The sequence below is a fragment of the Alexandromys fortis genome, unplaced genomic scaffold (genome assembly GCF_014885135.2).
Source record: "Alexandromys fortis isolate MF-2015 unplaced genomic scaffold, M_Fortis_MF-2015_v1.1 scaffold_143, whole genome shotgun sequence".
Lineage (NCBI taxonomy): Eukaryota > Metazoa > Chordata > Mammalia > Rodentia > Cricetidae > Alexandromys > Alexandromys fortis.
The window spans coordinates 3,140,631-3,164,048 of record NW_026068044.1 but is presented as its reverse complement, the minus strand read 5'-3'; the positions used below and the strand labels follow the sequence as shown (position 1 = coordinate 3,164,048).

Sequence of the window (23,418 nt, the reverse complement as noted above, 5' to 3'; positions counted from 1 at the left end):
CCAGCCCCTCCCGGTCCGGGATGCTGCTGCCGCTGCTGCGGAGGAGCTGCTTCCCTTCCTCCTCTCCCGGCGGCGGCGGAGGCGGCGGCGGTGCGGAGCGGGTGGACGGTGTGCGGGGGCCCGGGGCGCGCGGAAGGCGGCCCGAGGGCGAGCCGTATGCGTGCATGGATCCGAGCGCCGCGCTGCACCGGCGGCCCGCGGGCGGCGGCCTGGGCGCGGTCTCCCCGGCGCTGTCGGGCGGCCAGGCCCGCCGGAGGAAGCAGCCCCCGAGGCCGGCCGACTTCAAGCTGCAGGTCATCATCATCGGCTCCCGCGGCGTGGGCAAGACCAGCCTAATGGAGCGCTTCACCGACGATACGTTCTGCGAGGCCTGCAAGTCCACCGTGGGTACGCCGGGCCTGGGGCGGGAGGGCCCGTGGGGAGGTCGGGGCCCGGTCCCCCGTGGACACTCTGACCCCTCCCTGGGCCAGGCTGAGTTTCCCGTGGCCATTCTGCGGGTGCCCGGGCTTTCCCGCCGTGGGAACATCAGGCATCCGAGCCGCGCACAGGCCGGGTCCCTGTGGAGGCTCTGACCCCCTCCCGGGGCCAGGCCGAGTTTTCCGTGGCCTTTCCGCGGGTGTCCGACCCCCAGAGCCGGGACATTCCCTCCCAGAGCCTTCTCGGGCCATGAGGTCGGGTTCATGCATCCGTGGAAACTCCCGGTCCGTTATACCAGCTCGCCCAGGAAAACGGCTTTGTGAGATGGGAAAGTAATGCCCGGGGCCAGCCACTGGTTCAGCGCCCCGAGATCACCATCCTAAGCGGGCTCGAACCTCTTAGCATAACAGGCTAGAAGAATGAACCAGGGCTTACTTTCTCATTGCCCATCCGTTTTCATATTTTACTGCGAAGAAGTTGAAAAATCACTGCAGAGACCTTCGCAGTAAAGCGGCGCTCCAGCTTCTTGTTTTGTGTACAAATGTAGGGCAGAGGGATTTCGGCTGTGTTTATCCTTGACCTCAAATAACCGGGTGACAGGCAAAGTGAGAACCATTCCTCCACTACCCAACCGGAGTCGGTGAAATCTATCTGTAACGTTGCTGCTTTCCTTCCTCGAGATCTGGATTTGAAACTGCAAGGGAATGTTTTTAATGACGCTGGACTGACAGAACTTGACATTGAGGCTTGTCGGGGGGTATGGGAGCCAGTTGTGCCCATAGAAAGGCTGCCCAGAGAACTCTGATTCGGGGTGACTCTGTAGAATAAACAAAAGGGACTGGACAGGGAGTCCAGGAATGTTTGGTACACGTCTTGAATCCCAGTATCGGTCAGAGACCAGCTGATCTCTGTAAGTTCAAAGTCAGCCTGGTCTAGGCAGTGAGTTCCAGGACAGACAATGCTGTATAAAGAGACCCTGTCTCAAACAAGGCAAATCTCAGTTTGGAGAATTGAAATGCTAAAAAACGTATACACATGTTTACAGTTGTAAACATTGATGGTGCCCATTTTGAGATGAGAATTCTGTAGAGAATTTTAGGACCTCTCCCTAAAGAGATCATGAGATCATAATTGTGAGTTTTCAGGTAACAAAACAATGGCAGTTTTAAGTACTTAACTGGAAAATTAATCCTCCAGTTTTCACATTGACCTTTTTAATTTCCTTTTTGAGTATGCCCCTTCATTTTTTCCCCTTCTACTTTTATTTATTTGGTTTTTTTTTTTAAATATTTATGCTCCTTCTACCCTTTTTTTTTTTAATGTTTGTCTGTTTGTCTTGGGAATGTGATATTGAAATCCAGTAACATAATTATACCTGTTGCAAATATCCAATTTTGGATCATGAAAGTATCTAGGGAGTTATTAACCAGGAAATGAGGCTGCTGTTATTTTGTTAGTAGCTGATGTAAACGCAGTAGGGTCTAAAGGCAGTTGAGGATTACTAGTCTTTTATGGCCCCGCACTTACTTACATGTGTAAAAATGAAGGGTATGATTGTGACTAATTCGGAAGGGAAAAGTCGGTGCAGATACCAACACTGTGAAGGCATGGGGTGTGAGGCAATGGGTAAAGCTGCCCTCCAGAACAGGACACCCACACTCTAGGACGCATAGAAATGGTGCTTCGAGACCCTGGCTAGCATGTAGTTCTGAGAAGGGTGGACCTGCCCTGTGAGCTTTCCCAGTGAGTGAAACCAGCCAATGGGATTGCATAGACTACCTAGGAGTTAGCAGGGAAACTCACACACATAATTATATATGTACGTGTGTAAGTGTGTCTCCCCACACTGAGGATGCATGTTTTTTCTTATATGTTTTTGTTTACTTTGTATGCAGCCTGTAGTAGTTAACTTCAATAAATGTTTCTTGTCTTGGGGAGTCTAAAGGAAGATGGAAACCATGGCTTACTCAAAGCTAAAGACAGCAAATGCTAAGGGCGTCTCTTTAGCTCCTGCCACTGACTCGCTTTCCTTCCTAGTGAGCAGGTCATTGGTGGAGCACCTGCTGGGGGCTGGTTGTCACGCTGCCCGTGGGGAACGTGGAACAGGGTGTGGGTTCAGCGTGCAAGTGGTGCCACGCTCACGGGGAGCTAGCTGACAGTGGAGAGCACTTAGCTTCGAAGTGCTTCCCAGCTGGGGCTGAGAGCTTCTTAGAGGATTCCTTCCCATTGAACTGCGTGGAGCTAAGTTCATTCCTTAAGTTCCTTTATGCTGTTTAAATATGACTCTGGGTGTGGTGGGGTCGGGGTCCTTCTGTGGCCTGTGTTTCTAGTTTCTTCTCGTCCCAGTACAATGCCCCACACAGAGGACGAGTGTCTTCCCCGTTGTTGTTTTCCTTACTGAGGCTGCGTCTGGAGGAGACCACAGCCCCTGAGCCTGTGTGCACAGAGATGGGTTACAGAAGCAGGGTCGTGGCGCCTGTAATTCAGAGACTTGAAGAGAGACTTCTGAAATATACCTTTGACAGTTCATCAGACACCTGTGGACTTTGTGTAACAGGAAATTAGGGTGCTCCTTAGGGACTTGAGCTGGTAGAAGAATGTAAAATTTGAATCAGCGAAATGTTGGGGGTTTTTTTATTGTTATGATTAATTTTCAGGAGCAGACTGGGTTTGAAACACATAGAATTCACAAGGTGTGAAAAGCTACAATATTAACTTATTTAATGGCAATTATTGTAGAATATGATTTTTCAAATAGATTTGTATTTGTATTTGTAGATACAACTAGAATTATCTGGCCAGTTTTTTTTGTTTTTTTTAATATTTATTTATTTATTATGTATATAGTATTCTATCTGTGTGTATGCCTGCAGGCCGGAAGAGGGCACCAGACTCCATTACAGATGGTTGTGAGCCACCATGTGGTTGCTGGGAATTGAACTCAGGACCTTTGGAAGAGCAGGCAATGCTCTCAACCACTGAGCCATCTCTCCAGCCCCCAATCTGGCCAGTTTTTTTTTTTTTTTCAAAGTATAGGAACAGTGTTTGTGAAGTTAGAGAGATAGGAGAGAGAAAGCAAGTTTGCTATTGATGTTGGCCCACAGCCCCTTCTGTGCCAGTTTCTCCAGTTTCTTCTTTGCCTAGACAATGTCTCTGACATACCTGAGCCGTTTTATTCCGTGGATTTCTGTATTGTAAACACACATGTGCTGCTGTGAGCCCTAGGTACACGTGTGTTCATGTGATTAATTTCTGGGTGAATCTCTAGGTACGCGTGCGTTCATGTGATTGTGAACACTCTTTACGCACACTGCTGTGAACCCGGGTACACATGTGCTCATGTGATTGTGAACACTTTTTACGTGCGCTGCTGTAAACCCAGGTGCATGTGTGTTCGTGTGATTGTGAACACTATGCACACTGCTGTGAACCCAGGTACACATGTGCTCATGTGATTGTGAACACTTTTTACGTGCGCTACTGTAAACCCAGGTACATGTGTGTTCGTGTGATTGTGAACACTATGCACACTGCTGTGAACCCAGGTACACATGTGCTCATGTGATTGTGAACACTTTTTACGTGTGCTGCTGTGAACCCTAGGTACACGTGTGTTCATGTGATTACTGTCTGGCTGGGAGACAGAGAAGCCTTGCAGAGTTCCTGGCCTGTTTTCTCTGTTGTAGATCCCCTTTATTTTGCATAAATAAAAATTTTCAAGTTTAGTTTGAGAAAATCCATTAAAATATGTTTATTTGGGGGCAGGGCTAGAGAGATCATCCAATGGTTAAGAGTGTTGCTGCTCCTGCAGAGGACCAAGGATTGGTCCCAGCACCCACACCAGGCAGTTAGGAACTGCCTGTGCTCCATCTCCAAGGGATCATGCATTAAATGACCTTCCTGCTATATTCATGAGCAATGTGAACCACAAATGTTGTGTTTGGGCTTCAGTCCATTCTCTGTCATCTCATTATGTATATTAAAGTATTCTGAAACTTTCGGAACATAGAATAAATTGATGTAAAGCTATCTAAACCAGAATTCTATTATTCCTGAGCAGTGAAAGTCCCCTTAAAAATGGTAGAGACCGTCATAGGATCATTGGTTCTCTTACTTTGCCAAGTAAAGATGTTTTCAAAACCCACCATCATCAGTTCCAAAAGAGGGAGAAAGAGAATTAAAATGAAGATGGGAAATATAGGTGAGATCAGATAGCAGAATTAAAGCTTTTAAAATTTCCCTCTGGGGACCTTTGTCCTCTCCAGCAATTCTTACGACTTCCCAGCCCTTCTCAGAAGACACCAAGTACTTAGAGAGACAATGCTAACCTATTGGCCACGGCCCTCGTGTTATCTTCCTGGGTGTCCTCTCTGGTTCTTGTGGAGGTGGGATATGCCTCAGCTACCTGGACAGCCTTCAGCCTAGGCCACACCTGCTGGAGCTCTTGAACTGACCACAGAATTGAGGGCTCATAAAACAGTTGAATGAGTAAGACCCATGCAGACTTGGCCATCTGGCTTGCCTATAAATGTGGCCATCGGTGTTTTTACCTGGTAAGTTTCAGAATGGGTATGGATGAAATTGGCCACTTTCCTCTTTAGTCTGCAGCTTTCAGGGCTGAAGCTGGGGTAAGAATAGTCAAGATAAGCCGGGCGGTGGTGGCGCACGCCTTTAATCCCAGCACTCGGGAGGCAGAGGCAGGCGGATCTCTGTGAGTTCGAGACCAGCCTGGTCTACAAGAGCTAGTTCCAGGACAGGCTCCAAAACCATAGAGAAACCCTGTCTCAAAAAAACAACAACAACAAAAAAAAGAATAGTCAAGATATACTTGTTTTTCTAGGTTAAAACTCTGATTTTTTTTGATTGCACTTCTGTTCTTAAATGCAATCTTCCAAACACATATGCTGAGTGTTTCACTTAAGAGAATTGTGGCAAGGGGGGCTGGAGAGGTGTCTCAGCCGTTAAGAACTCTGGCTGCTCCTCCGAGGATCTGGGTTCAGTACCCAGCACCCAACAGGCAGCTCACAACCATCTGTATCTCCAGTTCTAGAGAATTTGATGCCCCCTTCTGACCTCAGAGGGCACCAGGCATGCATGTGGTCCACAGATATATGGGCAGGCAAAACACCCACACATACAAAATAAAAAAGAGAGGGGCGTCAGGCAAGAATGCCCAGAATCCCTTCCCAAACACTGGAGCAGCACAGCCTCCCCGGTTGCCCCACCCACTGCAGAGCGATGTGAGATCACAGCTCAGGAAGAGGCCCAGGGAGCAGCGCACTGTGCTTGGGTTTATTTCGGGAGTTAGTGTAAGCCCACAGGCTTCTGCTTCTCACGCCGAAGAGGTTAAGTCTCATTGTGTATGATAGACATAGAGAGGGCTTTCTTTTTGTCCAGCCTGTGGACTCTGCCAGGGGTCTCTGTCGAGGCCCTGAGCTGGCTGGGAAGAGAGCATTTGGCCTTTGAGGATGGGAGGTGAGAGTTGCTTGCTCTGCAGGGAGGCATCAGACACATTGTTGCAACTGCCATTGAGCTGAACTGGGGAAGAAAACATGGCTTTGTACAGCAGTCCGTGTCTCTCGCAGATACTTTCCCGAGGTTCTCTATAGCTACATCAGACCATTCTAGGAGCATTTAAATAGGACACAAAGTTGGCACCTGCACACCTGGCTTGTCCCTTGAGAGGGGTGTGAGTCACAAAGACGGTGGCAGTCCAGTGTAAAAGGAAAAAAGTGAGAACCATCGCGTTTCATCAGAGGGAAGAAACTGGTTGTTTACGGTTCTCCTTTCTGTTGCACGCCTTTCATGTTGGAAAGTATTCTGAAAACAAAACTACAGACCAACCCTATACCCTAATTGAGTGTGGTTATGTTGTTATTTAATCCTTAAAGCCAGGAAGCAACAATACAGACCTAACAGGACACCGTGTGTGTGACACTGAAAGTCTCCCCTCCCTCCTCTCCAGTCTGACAGACTACTTGGACGTCATGTGTGTACCACTGAAAGTCTCCCCTCCCTCCTGTCCAGTCTGACGGGCTGCTAGGACATCATGTGTGTGACACTGACAGTCTCCCCTCCCTCCTCTCCAGCCTGACCTACTGCTGACTCTAGCACTTGTGTTCCTACCTTCTTAGCTTACAAGTAAACAAGCTCCAGTGAGCCTCTGGCAGGCCGATGAAGAGCCTTCCTGTTCCCCGCCCTTCTTAATGTGTGAAGCCTCTGAAGTTGAACTGCCAGAACCCTGTGATGTCACCATTGCCGGTCAATAAAGAGCTACTTTCTCCCATTTTCTTTCCCTTCCTTGTGTTTTTTTTTTTTTGTTGTTGTTGTTGTTGTATGATAAGATGTTAGTATTCTCCTGTTGATCAGCTAAAGTACAATTTCAAGCCAACATTTTTTTTTCTTTTAATTTTTACTCAAAAAGAAAAGTCTTGTTCTTCAGCCCCCCTGGCCTTTCCCTGTGCTGCTCAGATGGTGGAGTTGGGCAGGTAGCCAGCTGGACCTCATGGTTTGCATTTGTCAAGGCTTCTGTAGTGACGCGTGGTGGGTTTACAGCCGTGTACCTGTGCTGCCCTAGCCGGGTGAGCTTCTGTAGTGACGTGTGGTGGGTTTACACATACGTACCCTTATTTTTGTTTTCAGAGACTTATTTTTATTTTTATGTGTATTTTGGGTGTTCTACCTACATGTATGTCCTACATCACATGTATGCAATGCCCTCAGAAACTAGAAAAAAGTGTCAGGTCTCCTTGAAGTGGAGTTGCAGATGGTTCCACGCTACCATGTAGATTCTGGAAACCAAACCTGGGTTCTCTTTGTGAGCAGCCAGTGGTCTTAAACCCCTGAACTATCTGTCCAGCCCTCTCTCACCTTCAGTTTTGCTCTATAATAGCGCCTTTCTCGGAAATGATCACAAAATTCCATAATTAGAATATTGTTTTAGTTGTACTGAATCCTCACAACTTAGCTTAGGGAGGGAAAGCCAGCCAAATCCTTGAGGCTTTACCCATAAGATACTTTCGGGAGCTGGAGAGATGGCTCAACAGTTAAGAGCACTGACTGCTCTTCCAGAGGACCCGGGTTCAATTCCTAGCACCCACATGGCAGCTCACAGCTGTCTGCGACTCCAGTTCCTGGGGATCCAACACCCTCACACAGACATGCAGGCAAAACACTAAGGCACATAAAAATAAAGGTAAAATCTGAACTTGCTACAAGAGTAGAGACTAGGTCTGGAGGCAGCCGGCGCTTCTCCCTGTCCCTCAAAGTGTGCGGTTCACCCTGGACTCTCCTCACGCGGGAATGCAGCTTGGACAGGAGACTCATTCCCAATAATAATAATAATACAGGCTGTCAGACATTAGTGCCGCCCACCCAATGTTGGACTTGCATGTGTGACTTGACACATCTTAGTCTGCCACTGTTGAGTCAGGGATATAATGTCCCAAAGTGGCTGTGGACGGAACCACAGTGTCACGACCATTTTACATTGAGACGTATGTGAGAGCCTGGGACTCCATGGCCGCGTTGATGTTCAGTAAAGTCCAATGCCATCTGGGGCAAGCTGCGGGTCTTGAGTTGGTAGAGAAGCCAGGTGATCCTATAGGCCTGTAGCAGGGGCTGCCTGTGTCCAAGATACTGACCATGGTGGTGGTTTTTTTCTTTAGGCTGGAAAGGAACTGGAAGAAAGAGAAGTCTATCTATTCCTGCTGTTCTGTTTTGTAACTTCTTAGGGCCCAGCAAAGAGAAACAATGTTTGGAAATGTTTTCACTCTGGTCTGCCTAGGCAGCAGTTCTTCAGCCGTGAGAGACAGGCTCTCCTCTAGCGGCGTGGTTAAGATAATAGTGAGCCATTTACACGCCCTCTCACGTGCCTTTCTTCCTCACCCATCTGATCTTTATAATAACAGCCTGTAGTTGTTCACACAAGTGTGAGCGTGAATCCAGATTCTGCTGTTGTGTTAGCTGTGGTCTAGCAGTTACCCCTGCTGTCTCAGATCTGATGTCCCCTACAAGATGTGCTCGTATCCAGGACTCCCGTTCCATAGCTGCCTTGTCTGCCTCTTGTCTTAAAAACAAACACTACCTCAGTTCAAAATACCCCTAGTTTTTAACTAAGTTACTCTCCAGCATCTAGTGAAGAGGCCAACTGCCCGTCACCATCCAAGTCCTCCAGTTGCTGCTGTGTGCTGGGCAAGTAAGTCAGGGGTGCTAGGTCTTTGAGGATGCACAGTCTGTGGGTGAGGCCAGTGGAGAAAGATTCCATTAGGGCAAGAATAGTGCAGGACCGGGACCTGGGGTGGGAGCAGGGCAATGTGGTCAGGGAAGATTCCGTGTGAAATCTAGGATGGAAAAGACATCTGGGCAGACGAGAAGGTTCTCTAAGAGTGGCTAGCCGCGGAAGGTACTCTGTTGCCAAGTGTTAATGTAGGTCATTGCCAGCCAGCTTTGGGGGCAGGGACTGTCCCTGTTAATCCGCAGGGTAGATAGTGAAGGTTGCTTTCATACCTGTTAGTCGAGAAGCCTCCGAGAAACTGGGTTTTCAGCAGAGCTGCAGGTAGAAGTGAAGGTGCCGCCCACTTTGTCCCCGAGTATGATGTGCCTAAAGCTGCGGCCCCATAGTTGAGACTTGTCGTCACTGTCATGTCTGAGGCTTGCCGACACTGGATACACAGCATGGAGTCATTTTATACTTGAGGCGACGTTTTTAGACATGTTCAGTGCTGTACTTGTATTACTACTATTATTCTTTTAAAAACGGCGGGTGGGGTGTGTAGACGAACACAGGATAGACGAGACACGCGGCTCCCACGTGGGTGCACTTTAATGGGGGGAGGGGGACACGATAAGGGATGGGTGTGCGAGATACACGAGGGTAAAGGGCAAGAAGGGGCGAGACCTCGTGGAAGCTCGCTTTCTAACGGGAAGTGCAAGGTTATCTGGGAGAAATGACCTGCACCTGAGCAAGCCCGCGCGCAGGTATTCGTAATCCAGGAGGAGTCTGGGAGCTGTAGTTTCCAAAGGAACAACAACTACAAAGATATATGTCCACGCCATAAATTGAATTACTTTTCCAGTCATTACAAGCTACTTGGAGCTGCTAGATACAACACAGCTATTTTATCTAAGAGAAGGGATAGTTTTAGGGAGCTGTAACCATTTATTGACTTGATTTTTTTTTTTTAGATTTATGTATTTTAGGCATGTGAGTGTTTTGCCTGCAGGCATGTGTGTGCACCAGGTGCCAACAGTACCTGCTGAGGTCAGCAGAGGGCATTGGGTCCCCTGGATTGGAGTTACAGTCCGTCATGTGTGTGCTGGGACTGACTCCAAGTCCTCCTCTGTAAGAGCAAGGAGTCTTCTTAATCAGCTCTCCGGCCCGACATCTAGACTTTTCAGTTCAGCCACTTCCCAGCTTTAGAATGTTTCTGCTGCAGTTACTGATGCTATTGTACTGACCACGCTCCAAGAGTACTCGATTCCCCCGCGGGCTGAACAGAGTCTTTGTTCAGTTTCATTCTAAGTAACTGTCCTTATTTTCTGGTTTTGAGTATTGATGTCTGATCCTTTTATTTCCATTCATTGAGCTCTGTGGTTAGAAAAAATAACCTCGCAAAGGACTGCTAATACAGGTAGGTTTTCAAACTGGCTGAGAAAGAGTGGCCAACATGTGACGTGTGCAGACACAACTTAGCAGAGGAAGCTGCCTCCGAGCACAGTGGCCTGCTCTGCTGCTATCGGGAGCAGAACTCAGGAGAGAGGCCACTGGCCAATTCTTTTCAGTAAAGTAACAAACTTCCCAAAGGTAACATCTCTAACTCAGATTCTGCAAACAAAGTCCTTTGAAGTAGGAAAAGAAAAGTGAAATCAAAGGGGCTGACAGGATGGTTGTGTGCAAAGCCCCCACCACCCTCGGAGTCTCCCGTGCCCCCTGGTGTCCACATGGTACAGAGAACCAACTCCTGCGCTCTCGCACACCGCAGTAATAAATTAGTAAGTGTTTAACACAGTGGTCATGGCGGGGTGAGTTCAGGCTGGAGTTCACATCGCAGAGTCATGGCGTGAAGTCCTTCACTTAGGTTAATATTGCAGAGACAGGGTTGTCACCAGGCTGCGCCTTGTGGCAGTAGAGTCGCCAGTGTGGCTGTGCCTCGGGGGTGTCCCCTTGGGGTGAGTCATTCGGGAGCCTTGCTCAAGGCCATTTGCTTGCGCAGACCTGCTCCCAGGCTCACTCACGGCTATGCCTGAAAACCATTTGACTTTGGAAAAGCTGAGATGGTGTCAGCCAGCCTTGCTGTGAAGGGCTGAGACAGGAAAGGAGCCAGGTGGTGCTGGCGCTCGGAGGCTGAGGCCAGTGGGTCGCTTCGGTCCAGGCCAGCCAGGGCTATGTAGAGAGACCCTGATTCAAACAAACACACAAATGAACAAACATTATAAAACTAAAAGCGAGAATTGAAATGCAGCATCTCCACTGTGATGTTGTCTAGTCACAGAACTTCTCTGTTGCCCATGGAGGGACCACCCCCAGCTCGGTCTCACAGACATGTCTGGTGTGTTGCTAATTTTAACCCCAGTCACATGTCATTCTGTTCACCTCAGCGCCTCGTCCAACCACTGCTGCCTCAGGTCCCAAAATGGATGAGCAGAGGACAGGCAGCGTCACAGTGCTGGCTGTGGTCCCCTGCACGCGCCTGCTGCCTGCCTGGGGTCGTCCGTCTTGGGTCCTGGCAAGTGGCTGGGAAGTAGACCCAAAAGAGAAGCATTTCTAGTGCTTGTGGTCGGCCAGCATCTCCTCACTTCTTTGCTTGTAAATGCTTATTTGAAAATCTCGGCTTGAGATATGTTTGTGTATGGCCATAAAAGATATCAGATGAGATACACCAATTAAATTTGGATTTTTAAAATTTACTTGAAGCTTACTAGTCTGATTTTAAGAAGAAAAAATATTACACACGATGGTTTGCTTTCGGTGTTAAAATGAATAAAAATTAAAATTGAATATGCTAATCTATAGGTGGGTAATTTTTTTCTCTTTTGTGCTGAGAACTTGGTTACCCAGCATGTCTGTGCCAATTTCTCCATAAGTAATATGCTGAGCCATGCACATATTCACCAACACTTGTGAGAGCCAGAAATTGTAATGTATTAATAACTTCCCGGTTCAAACAAAGGCTGCTTGTAATCAAGATTGAATTTCAAATTTTCCATCTATGAATCATCTCTGAGCTGGCATCCTCTGCTAATGCTGCTGTGGTTTTGAAATGGCCCCAGGAGTCGTAAATTACATGTCCGGCAGGTGCTGGGATAAGCCAGGGCTGGGCTCCCAGCTGAGGGTGGAGCGGGAGAGTGCCTGGAGCCGCGGTCTCGGCACATCCGTCCCTTGCGCTTTTGAACTTTCCCAACACAGGTCCTTTTAGTTTTCTGAGTCATGCTTATAAGTAGGGTTCCTGTGTACTCTGCGTCTTTATTATTTTTGCTTCATATTCACTTGTTTTATCTGCAGGTGTTGACTTTAAAATCAAGACTGTAGAGCTGAGGGGGAAGAAGATCAGACTACAGATCTGGTAAGTTCAGTGTTGACAGCCCACACGCTTGGCTACTAAAATGGACCTCACCTCATCTCCTCAGCGCTTCCTGGGGACGGGTCCACTTGTCTCCTCCTCTGCACATGGGTGTGTGTCACTGTCCCAGGAGCCTGTGTGCACCTCTCTGCCTGTGCTTCCCCATCACGGATGTCCCCAAGCTGCTGTCATTAAAATGGTTGCTTGATGGAGTGTCTTGGACTGGCGTGTAGCTCAGTGGTAGAACCCTTGCTTGGCGTGTCCCAGGCCCTGGCTTCCATCCCCAGTGCTGGTGGTGGTGGATTGAAGGGAGGCATGTCTTCTTGTCTTTAAAATTACTGCATGGTATTCAAAAGAGCCCAGTATGTTCACAACCATCTTGTCGGGAAGGAAAAACACATCACCTACACCATAGCTCAGGGCCCTGTGCTGATACAGTGTGGGTATAGTGTGGCTGACATGCCCTGTCCTGCTGGCCTTGGGGTACTTGGTGACCAGGGCATCTTCTGCATACTGAAGGGGACCCAGAAACCCCATCCGAGGAGAACTAGACCATTTCTCAGCTCAGCGCTGTAGCAAGAGGCCAGGCCAGCTGTGTTCTTCCTCTTCCCTGTTAGCAGCCCACAGTGGCATCTGGAGTTCCCGGTGCTGCTCACCACTCTGCAGGAGAAAGGCGTGGCCTGTGCACTTGAGTAGTGGCCCCCTGAGCTGCTTGGAGAATGACTTGTGGTTTTCATAACACTGGCGCAACACTGAGCTTACTAACTCATCTTGGCAGGTCGCCCTCAGCTCTGACTGTCTGTCCACCGTCTGTGTGTGTTTGCTTTCATCCACGTTAATTGCTGCCGCATCTGTGGTCTCACCGGTCATCTAACGCTTGAATGTTAGTGGCATGTCTCCATCCTTCATCCATGTCCTTGTCTGGGGCACAGCTGCAGCCAAGCCAGCCTTGCTCTCCTGGTGTCTTGAGGTAATCACTTTCGTTTGGTCGTCCGCCACTCTGTAACCCATGTAAGGGCTTCGGGGTTTTGTAGTGATGGTTTGTTTGTGTTTTGATAAAGAAAGCTTTCCTGAAGATCAGAGTGCAGAGCCAGCCACACTAGCTAGCCATAGAAGCCAGGCAGTGTTGGCACACACCTTAGATCCCAGCACCAGGGAAGTGGAGACAGGAGGGATGTGGCTGCGTGGGGAGAAGAATATATAAAGCAGAATGAGTCGGAGGGGCAGGGCATTCTGAGGTTTGGTGAAGGCACTTGCAGTCTGAGGATGAAGTCTGAGGATACACTGAGAACGATCGCCCCTTCGGTCTGAACATTGGTAGAGGTAAAAGAACTCTCTAGCGGTTGGCTGCTTTGCTTCTCTGATCTTCAGCATTAACCCCTACATCCAACTCTGGGTTTTGTTACTAATACCAACTAGAATTTGTGTTACAGGGTTTTATGGGTTTGTTTGGTTTTCAACAGTTTTGCCTAAATATCTGATAACTATTCCACAGAAAGGTAACCATTTTTCTTTAGTTCATGCTGTCCCTCAGGTTACCTCTCATGGCTGGAGAGAGGATGCTTAGCACCACAGGGTATCTCACAGCTGTCTGTGAGTCCAGACCCAGGGGATCCTCTGACCTCTTCTGACATTGTTGGGCACCAGGCACATTCTTAGTACACACACATACATGCAGGAAAACCACCCATATATGTGAAGGTTTAAGCTTTGACACAAGCTGGTGTTTCTGACTATCAGTACCTTAGGACAGCTTTTGAAGGATCCAGGACATGTCCACCTCTGCATCGGCATCTGGCTATCTTTTCCCTGAGAAGGGTAAGGTGGCTAATATTAGAATGCGTGTACAGCTGGTTTGAGCGGGTGACGAGCAAAACATGTCATGGGGCTGGAGAGATGGCTCAGCAGTTAAGAATGGCTATTGCTCTTGCAGAGGACCCGAATTTTAGCTCTGTCAAGTGCCTCTTGTTGGTTGTGTCTGGCCTCCCCCACAGTGTCTTCAACTCGGATTAATTCCTGGCTTTCCTTTTGAAAGCCTGGTCCATGAGAGTTGATAGTCTGTATTCAGCCACGTGGGGCTCACAGACTTCTTTTCTCTTAGATGTGAAAACTTAAGCCAGAAACTGCCCTCTGCCCTCCTGACCCTCTGTAAATTTCTGCAGCTGTTGACATGGTACTGGGAAATGTCACGGGGGAAGGGTGTTGGTGTGGCACTGGGGACTGACACTGAGGAAGAGTATTGGTGTGACCCTGGGGAATGACACTGGGGAAGAGTGTTGGTGTGGCACTGGAGAACGTCACTGGGGAAGAGTGTTGGTGTGACACTGGGGAAGAGTGTTGGTGTGACACTGGAGAACGTCACTGGGGAAGAGTGTTGGTGTGGCACTGGAGAATGTCACTGGGGAAGAGTGTTGGTGTGGCACTGGAGAATGTCACTGGGGAAGAGTGTTGGTGTGGCACTGGAGAACGTCACTGGGGAAGAGTGTTGGTGTGGCACTGGGGAAGAGTGTTGGTGTGGCACTGGGAAGTGTCTCTGGGGAAGAGTGTTGGTATGCACTGGGAAGTGTCTCTGGGGAAGAGTGTTGGTGTGGCACTGGGGAAGAGTGTTGGTGTGGCACTGACTGCCCTGGAACTTGATTTGTAGACCAGGCTGGCCTCAAGCTCACAGAGATCCACCTGCTTCTGCCTCCTGAGTGCTGGGATTAAAGGTGCCCTATGCCTGACTGTTCTGCTCTTTCAAAGGACCCAGAGTTTGGTTCCTTTCACAAGGTTGAATCTCACAGCCATCTGTAACTCCCCCTCATGGGGTCTGAAGCCTCTGGCCTCAGGCACACATGCAGACATAATTAAAAATAAATATTTTAAATGTTAAATTACCAAACTGGCAAAACAGGATTGCAGGAATGTTTCAGCTTGTACCAGAGGCAAAGAGAGAACTGACAATAAGATCCCGTGCTGCTCTATTAGGTAGTGACTTAGCTGAGAGCAGAAAACCCAGAAACGAGCTCTTTTTTATTTTTTTAAGACTGGGATGCTCTGTGTAACTACTCTAGCTGTCCTGGAACTCACTCTGTAGACCAGACTGATCTCAACTTCACAGAGATCCACTGCAGTGGCCTCCCAAGTGCCGAGATTAAAGGTGTGGGCCCCACCACGGGCTTGAATGAGCTCTTTAGCATTGGAGATGAAGGGAGAGAGAATTAGGATTCCTCAGTCTTTCTAACATGACCCCTCCATCAGTAGTTGATACCTTTGTGGAGACTGGAGAGATGGCTCTGCAGTGAAAATCACCTGTTGCTCTTGCAAAAGACCCAACGTGGGTTCCCAACTCCATCCCTGACTCCAGCCCCAGGGGATCTCTTGCCTTTTTCTGACCTCCACAGGCACCAGGCACATACGTGGTACACGCATGTACATGCAGCAAGACACTCATACAAAGAGATCAACAAACCTCGACATTTTTAGATGAACCGGCTCTACCCTGACGTACAGTAGATAGGCTAATATCCTATGGAGTGGAATCGAGGCTTCGCCCTCCCCATGCTCAGCCGTGTGGTGGTACACAGTTTAGTGTGGAGGGGCTTTGAGGAGTGGCAAATAGCCTGAGTGTTTATTTGGAGGATGCAGAATAATAATTCTAAGGAACGTTTTCTCCTGCCGCAAGCGTTCAGTGAGGCGCCAAAAGCAGGTCATTGGGAACTGCGGGTGCTTTTGTGAGAGCCGTGTCTCCCTTTTATCTTAAAGAAGCAGATGCCCCTATGTTTTGATGTCCTGGCCTGCCTGCTGCAGCTTTCTGGGGAAGGGTGGTAGTCTGGTTAGCTGCTGGTTGATCGCGTGGGTAATCTTTCTGGGGAAGGGTGGTAGTCTGGTTAGCTGCTGGTTGATCGCGTGGGTAATCTGTCTCCAGTTATGCGGTTTAGCTGTCAGTCTGTAGACAGACAAACCACGAGTCTTCTAACCGTGTAACAGCCTGAACTTCTCTCCGCCTGTAAGGCTGGGGTGGAGGAGGAGCAGAGCGAGTGTCTGCACCGACATGTAGACTTGTTTGGGAACTGATTGCTACTGCTGTTTTCTAGGGACACGGCAGGACAGGAGAGATTTAACAGCATTACCTCAGCCTATTACAGAAGTGCCAAGGGGATCATATTAGTTTACGACATCACCAAGAAAGAGACATTCGATGACTTGCCAAAATGGATGAAGATGATCGATAAGGTATGTGGCGCGTTCTCCTGTTGTGAGCTCTTTGTTTGTGTGCATCATAGTATTACTCGTCAAAGGAAGAGGGGAACAGAGTGATGGAGGATGGTGTAGCATCCTTAGTGACTAAATGGCATCTTGTCCTTATGCAACCTTGTTAGAGATAAGGCAGTGACAGAATAGAATACCCAGAATCAGCTCGTAACCAAGGAAACAAGCCTTCATTCTTGCCAAAACCCTTACTTACTCTTTCTGCTCTATCTTGCACCTTGCTCGGAGTTAAAGAAGCAGGGAAGGTCGTGTGGACACTCTTTATGTACTTTTTGGTACCCACAGGTGGTCCAGGGATCTAATTGTCTACAGTTTCTTTTGGTTCCTCGTTTTGAACAAGAGACGATTTCTCTCAGCTTCAAATTGAGTTATTACAGAAAATTCTGTATCTTCATGGTTAATGGGACCTGTATATTCCACTAGGAGATGTGTGTAAGCAGTACACCTTCAGAAGACAGAGCAGTTGGGATTGAAATGTGACCACGTATATACAGTTGACTGCAGTTGTCTCCTTGGGCAATAATTAGATGTTCAATTCCTTTGTGTTTCAAACACAAATCGGGTTTTGTGTAAATTGTACTCAGCCCTGACTGTACTTTGGTGTCATTTAGCTGCTAGCAAAGGTTCACTTCTGGTTTTACTAATCAAGCTTTCCCTGTGTGCTTCTTCATAGTATGTTAGGGTCCAGTATAAGAAATAGACGGGCCAGGCATGGTGGTGCACACCTTTAATTCCAGCACGCACGAGGCAGAGGTGGGTGAATCTCTGTGAATTTGAGACAAGCCTCGTCTGTGTGACAAGTTCCAGGCCAGCCAGGGCTACATAGAGAAACTCAGCAACAACCAAGAATGAAGCAGACAGTGGCTCTGCCCTCTACCTGCCCCATGCTTGGCATCGGTCACTGGGTACATGGTTACTTTCATGCCGCAGGAGAGAGTATTTGTGTACAGAGAAGGCCCTAGTCTCCAGTACACCTCCATGGGTAGGTAGGGATGCTTATGAGGTGGCAAAGCAGATGGCTGAGGATGGGGGGAGAGGTGAAGGGGATCAGTGATCTGCTGTGAGGCTCTTCATACACAGTGGTGGTGTTAGCTGTGGGGCATCCTTGTGTGAGGGAAGAATTTAGTCCTCATGATATCAGAAGGCAGAGACCCAAGTCAAGAGTCAGGGTTTTTTTTTAGAAAAAAAAAAAAAAAGTAAGGCCAGCTTCAAGTCCCTAAAAACATAACCTAGTAGCCATCAGCCCGGGGCTGGTGGGAGGGCTCAGTGGGTAAGGGTGCTGCCACGCCTGATGTGGAGAAGAGAGACCGCCTCCGGCCAGCCGTCATCTGACCTCCATACACAGCCATATAGTGTGCACGCACATATGCAAACAAAATGAAACCCGTGTTTAATAAAATTATAGGGGTTGAAGTGTTGTCTGCAGCGGAGGTAGTGAGAGACTGATAGGATGTGGTTCAGCTGTGCGGCTCCCAGAGTTAGTGATTTGTAAAGCCAGCTAAAATCAGGCAGTGAGGGGGGCTCAGAGTCAGAGAAATCACGCGTACAAGAGCTGGTTGGTGCACTGTGAGGCTAAGATGGAAGCTCCCATCAGAGTCGGATTCTGGGCCAGGCCAGGCACACAGGGTTTTTCTCCTTCTTGAGCTCTCCTTTTATGAAGACTAGTGGGCTAGGCGGCCTCTTTTATCTCTCCTTCGCGGGATTACAAACACACATCTTCAGTCAGCATTCATGCATGGTGGATTGGTTCCCCTCTGTTGCTGTGATGAAAGACCATGGCCTAGGCGAGCTATAGAAGGGAGAGTTTGTTCTGCCTTAGGGTTCTAGGGTTCTAGAGGGATCAGAGTTCATCCCCGTCAAAATGGGGAAACGGCAGCAGCTGGAGCAGCAAGCAGAGAGCTCAGCCCTTAAACACCAAGCACAGAGAGAGAGAGAGAGCTTGAGATGGTGTGAGTTTAACTCCCACAGCCCACCCTGCTACACCCCTCCAACGAGGAGCCCACCCCTGCTACCTCCCTCCTCCAACGAGGAGCCCACCCCTGCTACCTCCCTCCTTCAACGAGGAGCCCACCCCTGCTACCTCCCTCCTCCAACGAGGCCTCATCTCCTAAGCTTTCCCAAACAATGCCACTAATTGGGGACCAGGTGTTCAGATTCCAGAGCCTACAGCGGGCATCTCATTCACACCACACACATGGTGTGTAGACTTGAGACTAAAGTCCTCATACTTAGTGGTAAGCGTTTTACCAACTGGGCTACCTCCCACCCATGGTCTTACTCTTTGGGGGCTTACATTCCTGAAAATGGTTTTCAGAACCTGTGAGATGTTTGAACATTTGTTAAGATCCATGTTTACGGTTGTAGGCCCCCACCTTTAGAAATGCCTAGCAGATGTTTGTGTGCCGTGGAGGAGTCCCTGTGTTTGAAACCTTGGAGTTGCTCCTGCGGACAGTACACACTTTATAGTTGAAATGTGCTGAGTGAGTGAGGGCCTGCTGGGTTTTTGGGTTTGCAAATCCACCAAGGTCGGATGCCCTGGCCTGGCCTTTGTTCTATCTGTCATTCTTTGTGTAAGAACTCTCTTTTCTTTTCTCTTTTTTGAGACAAGAGTCTCACTATGTAGCCCTCCCTGGCTGGCCTTGAACTCATAGAGATCCACCTGCCTCAGCCTCCCAAGTGCTGGGATCAAAGGTGTACACAACCAAGATTTAAGTGCTTTCATTTCTGGAAAGCTCAACGTGGGCCAGACCGTCCCATCATGTCAGCAAGACACCCACATGGGGAGCTGCTCCCACCCCTTCTCCTAGGCTCACGAGTGCTTTGGCCGTGATCCTCAGGTTCCTTCCATGCAGTGTGCGTCAAATGACTTTAAAGCACACAAAATGGAATGAGTTATTCCAGAGATACTAGCATACCTATAGTTTTTTAAACCTTACAGAGGCAGTTTAAAGTTGTTCTGGATATAGAGTTAATACTAACTTCATTACAGCATAAAAGTAAGTTTAAAATCTTGGACTGACTCCATTTTATCACCAGCTTTTAATCGTGAGGGCCTTCCTGTGTCGTTTAATATTCTTGGGACAAAAGGACTCACTCTGGTTTTACCCACTTTGCTTCATTCTTTACCCATTTTGTTGAACTCTGACCTTTTTCAGTTGGTGACCATTTTTGAGTACATAGCTTTGACCGTTGTTTTAGTCATTTCCTAAACAGAGTCTTAAGAATGGCTGGGGCCAAGACCAGGACCATGACCATGGTAGTTGTTCATACCTCTGAGAAGGTACTTTCCAAAACACCGAGGGCCCTGCCCACCCCAGGAGGTGCTCAGGGGCAGTGGAGAGAAGGAACAGTTAGTAACTGGTGACAAGTGTGCGTTTACGTTTGCCTGTCCGCGTGTGACGTCTCTGACAACCCCACAGTATGCTTCAGAAGACGCTGAGCTTCTCCTGGTTGGAAATAAGCTGGACTGTGAAGCAGACAGAGAGATCTCCAAGCAGCAGGGAGAAAAGGTGCGTGAATGTGGGTGCCCTGCAGTCGCTCACGTGCTGGTAACGCACAGTGAGTGCCAGGCGCAGCCTTCTGTTTGCTCACTTACCTCCTTTTTGGATCCATTTGAAGCAGAGGGCAAAAGCACATTGGTATCTACGGTATTATTATGTAAGTTGACATTTTGTACAGAAACAATGTTTTTAGGTTGTAAGATTTGCTTTGATGATTTTTTTCCTGCTAAGGATCCAATCATGAAGAAGCATTGGAACTCATATTTTAAATGTCAGGTACACTGTACGTTTAGACTCTCACATGCATAATAGGATTTAAAGGTCTCTAGAGGTTTTGTTATATGTATTGCTACAGAAATTTGCTGTACACATGAACCTGATATTTGAACATAAATGGGAGTGTACCGACCCTGAGCTCCCCCACCCTTGGTGGTAAAGCACAGTCTGGTCTGGGTTGTGCTGCACGTTACAGCGGGCACGTGTCTTCTCAGTTTGCACAGCAGATAACCGGGATGCGGTTCTGTGAAGCCAGCGCCAAGGACAATTTCAACGTGGATGAGATATTTCTGAAACTCGTTGATGACATTCTGAAAAAGGTAAAAATAAATAACTGTGCCTCCTGACTGGCTGCCACGGCAGCTGCTGCTCATGCGTAGGGGTTTGGGAGTGCTTAGGATTGATAGACAGTCTGTTTACTTGCTTGAGATCGGATGTTCTGGAGTGACTTAGACAAGGTCTGATGGCCATGGGACGTGGGGGCGTGGCTCACTGGTAGAGCATTTGCCTAGCATGCTTGAGGCCCTGGATTCTTGCCTAGCAACATAGAAATATAAATGTGATAGAGTGTTTCTTAGCCTTCAGGAGACCCGGGCTCAGTGTCCAGCACTACAGGTAAATAAAGTACTGTGTTCATGTGACACTTCCTTTTTAATGTGGAGCGCCCTTGTGGTGTAGGCTTTCCTTGGAGAAGGACCACAGCTGCTGGTCTTCAGGCGCCTTTCTCTGGATGGGGACCTTCACAGAGGGTGCCGGGCGGCCCCGCTGAGCAGCAGCCACTAGTTAGGTGTGACTCTAGGAACCCTGAAAACCATCACTAGATGACTCAATGCTATGTAAACAGCTGCAGCGTGTGCCCTTTACGGACCGCTGTCCCTGTTACAGACACGGTTATTTCTTCCCAGATGTTTCCGTCAGAGTTTCATTGAATCTGGCAGTGGAGAACCTTTCAGGTAGAGAGGGCTGGCTAACTATTAAGCCCTAACCGATTATGTCGCTGAGGCCCCAGGAAGGAGTTCATATACTGTCACAGATGTGACATGATTCAGAAGCCTGGCAGAGGTTGCTGCTTTCTTTAGACAATGGACCAGTTTTTTATTGATTAATATGTTAAATTTTTATTATAGTAGATTCTGTATAAAGAATGTGGGGGGTTGTTTGTTTGTTTGTTTTTTAATCACGTTGCTAAGGATCAAGCCTAGGGTCTCCTCATACATGCTGGGCAAACACCAGCCTCTTCCAAAGGCATTATAAAACAATACTTCAGGGGCTGGAGAAATGCCTCAGTGGTTAAGAATGCTGGCTGTTCTTCCAGAGGACCCAGGTTCGATTCCCAGCACCCCAGTTCCGGCGGATCCAACACTCCCTTCTGATTTTATACTTTAACAGACGTGGCACACAGACCTATACACACACGGAAAACACCCAGGCACATGCACAGAAGGTGTACAATTAGAACATAACCTCTCACCTGCAAGACTAAGGTCTTTGTGTTCTCTCTTTGTCCTTTAGATGCCTCTTGATATTTTGAGAAACGAGTTATCCAATAGCATCCTCTCTCTACAACCAGAGCCTGAGATCCCACCAGAGCTGCCTCCACCTAGACCACATGTCCGATGCTGTTGAGTTGCTGCTTTGGAGACAGAGTGCAAACGATTCCTAGAAGAGGGGGAACCATTCTGTTCTGCACTACAATCATGTGACAATTTCCTTTCGCACTTTGTAACCCGAGTCAGCTGTATACACTAACTTGTAAATATGCAAATACGCAATCCCGGGCAAGGTTGGGTTCTAAGTTACACACTTCCCTTCAGATTCTTTCTCTCTCCTCCGCACCCCAGTGTGCAGCGTCCACACACTGGGAGGCGTAGTACTTGGAATATGAAGACGGGAGAGAAGAGGATCGCAGTGTCTCTGGAGTACTACAGTTGTCCTTGGGTGGTTACACTAGGATGCAGACACCCCTGTGAGAAGAGAGGACTCAGTGCTTCCCTTGCCGTTTCAAAGACAGATCTACAAAACGGAAGATTTTTGAAAAAGAAGATATGACAACTGCTTTTTCTTTATTTCTGAGGCTTTCCCAGCCGTGGCATCTTGAGGTTTGGAGTGTCACACACACACACTCCCCAGAGCAAAGCTCCTCCTCCCCCGCAGAGTTGTCTGTCGGGCTATGTGGTGAGAGGCTTTTCCTAGGCGGAGGGCTGGATGGGACTGGGTCCCGTGGCTGCATAGTCTAGGGATTTCCATTGGCCATGACCTAAGCAATTAAGAACAACAAAGATTCAATAGAGAAAAGACTGTTGGACGGGGATTGTATCTCAGTGCTGAGCATTTGCCTAACACTCACGAGGCCCAGGCTTCAATCCCCAGCACAAGGGGGAAAGAAGACAAGTTTTTGAAACTACAGAAAAGATTTTAAAACCACACTGCTGTCCTACACAAATCCTGTTTATAGGGATTTTAAGAGTTACATTTTACTATATGGAGGAATACACATGCGTTTGCCTAAACATCCTGTATCTTTGTAATGATGAACTTCTCCCGTCGACGGTGAAGCCTATTCTTATTAAGCCTAGACTGTATTCAAGTTTTCTTGTTTTTATTTTGTTTGTTTTTTCTTTTTTTTTTTCTTTTTTGGTCTGATACGGACTTTGTGAACGCTATCTTTGGTATATCTTTTATTAAACTGCACTGTTTTGTTTAGTCAAGGTAAATAAGTATGTATTTGAATAACTTGGCGTGTCCCGAGTGTTGTGGTATGAGAAAGCATCGTGGTCTTTCTACACTAATGAAGTGCAAATAAAATTTTGTATTTATGAACGACAGTCGAATCGCCGCATGCATTTATGCAGTTACATATTATTCCTGCCAGCATTCCACAGCTCCAAATCCTAATCTTTTGAGTGTAGGCAGGGAAAGCGTAGCGAGCTCTGCCGTGGAAGGCACCCTGGTTGCTTCGGGAAGGGGTCAGCTTGGGTCTGAGCCTGTGCTCAGGAGGCAGGGCAGGTATCAGACAGTCTTCCAGCAGTGTTCATGCCAATGGCGCCCTCAGCTGCGGGGCCCACGGCAGTGCCCAGCAGCAGTGTTCACAGTAGTCGGAAGTCAGGAACGCCCTGGTGGCTGTCGGCAGAACAGTGAGTAAGCACACGTAAGTTCCGGAAACAGCGGCTCCTACTCAGTGTGTGCGCGGGAGCGAGCAGCAGTAGGATCAGTCAGCCTGGTCTACCTAGTGAGTTCCACGCCAGCCAGAGCCACGCAGCAGTGTTCACAGTAGTCGGAAGTCAGGAACGCCCTGGTGGCTGTCGGCAGAACAGCCAGTGAGCACACTTGATCACTCTGTAACTCCACTCTGAAGTAGTCTAGAAATCCATAGGCAGGACTGTGGTTAGCAGCCGGGGAAGGAGGTGGGGCTG

At 48.3% G+C, this 23,418-nt stretch overlaps 1 protein-coding gene across 1 annotated transcript; it reads left to right on the top strand.

Moving 5' to 3' along the window:
• On the top strand, window positions 1-22,830 carry Rab12 (RAB12, member RAS oncogene family). The gene is made up of 6 exons (XM_050166219.1): window positions 1-387; window positions 11,921-11,981; window positions 16,055-16,193; window positions 19,649-19,738; window positions 20,221-20,325; window positions 21,518-22,830. Exons 1-6 carry the CDS (start codon window positions 21-23, stop codon window positions 21,629-21,631), a joined length of 876 nt encoding a protein of 291 aa, XP_050022176.1. The 5' UTR covers window positions 1-20; the 3' UTR covers window positions 21,632-22,830.
• The last annotated feature ends 588 nt before the right edge of the window (window positions 22,831-23,418 follow it).

Coding starts and splice junctions, on each gene's coding strand:
- Rab12 (XM_050166219.1), top strand. CDS start 21: ATGCTGCTGCCGCTGCTGCGGAGGAGCTGCTTCCCTTCCTCCTCTCCC. Junction 16,194..19,648: donor GGATGAAGATGATCGATAAG/GTATGTGGCGCG, acceptor ACAACCCCACAG/TATGCTTCAGAAGACGCTGA. Junction 20,326..21,517: donor TTGATGACATTCTGAAAAAG/GTAAAAATAAAT, acceptor TTTGTCCTTTAG/ATGCCTCTTGATATTTTGAG.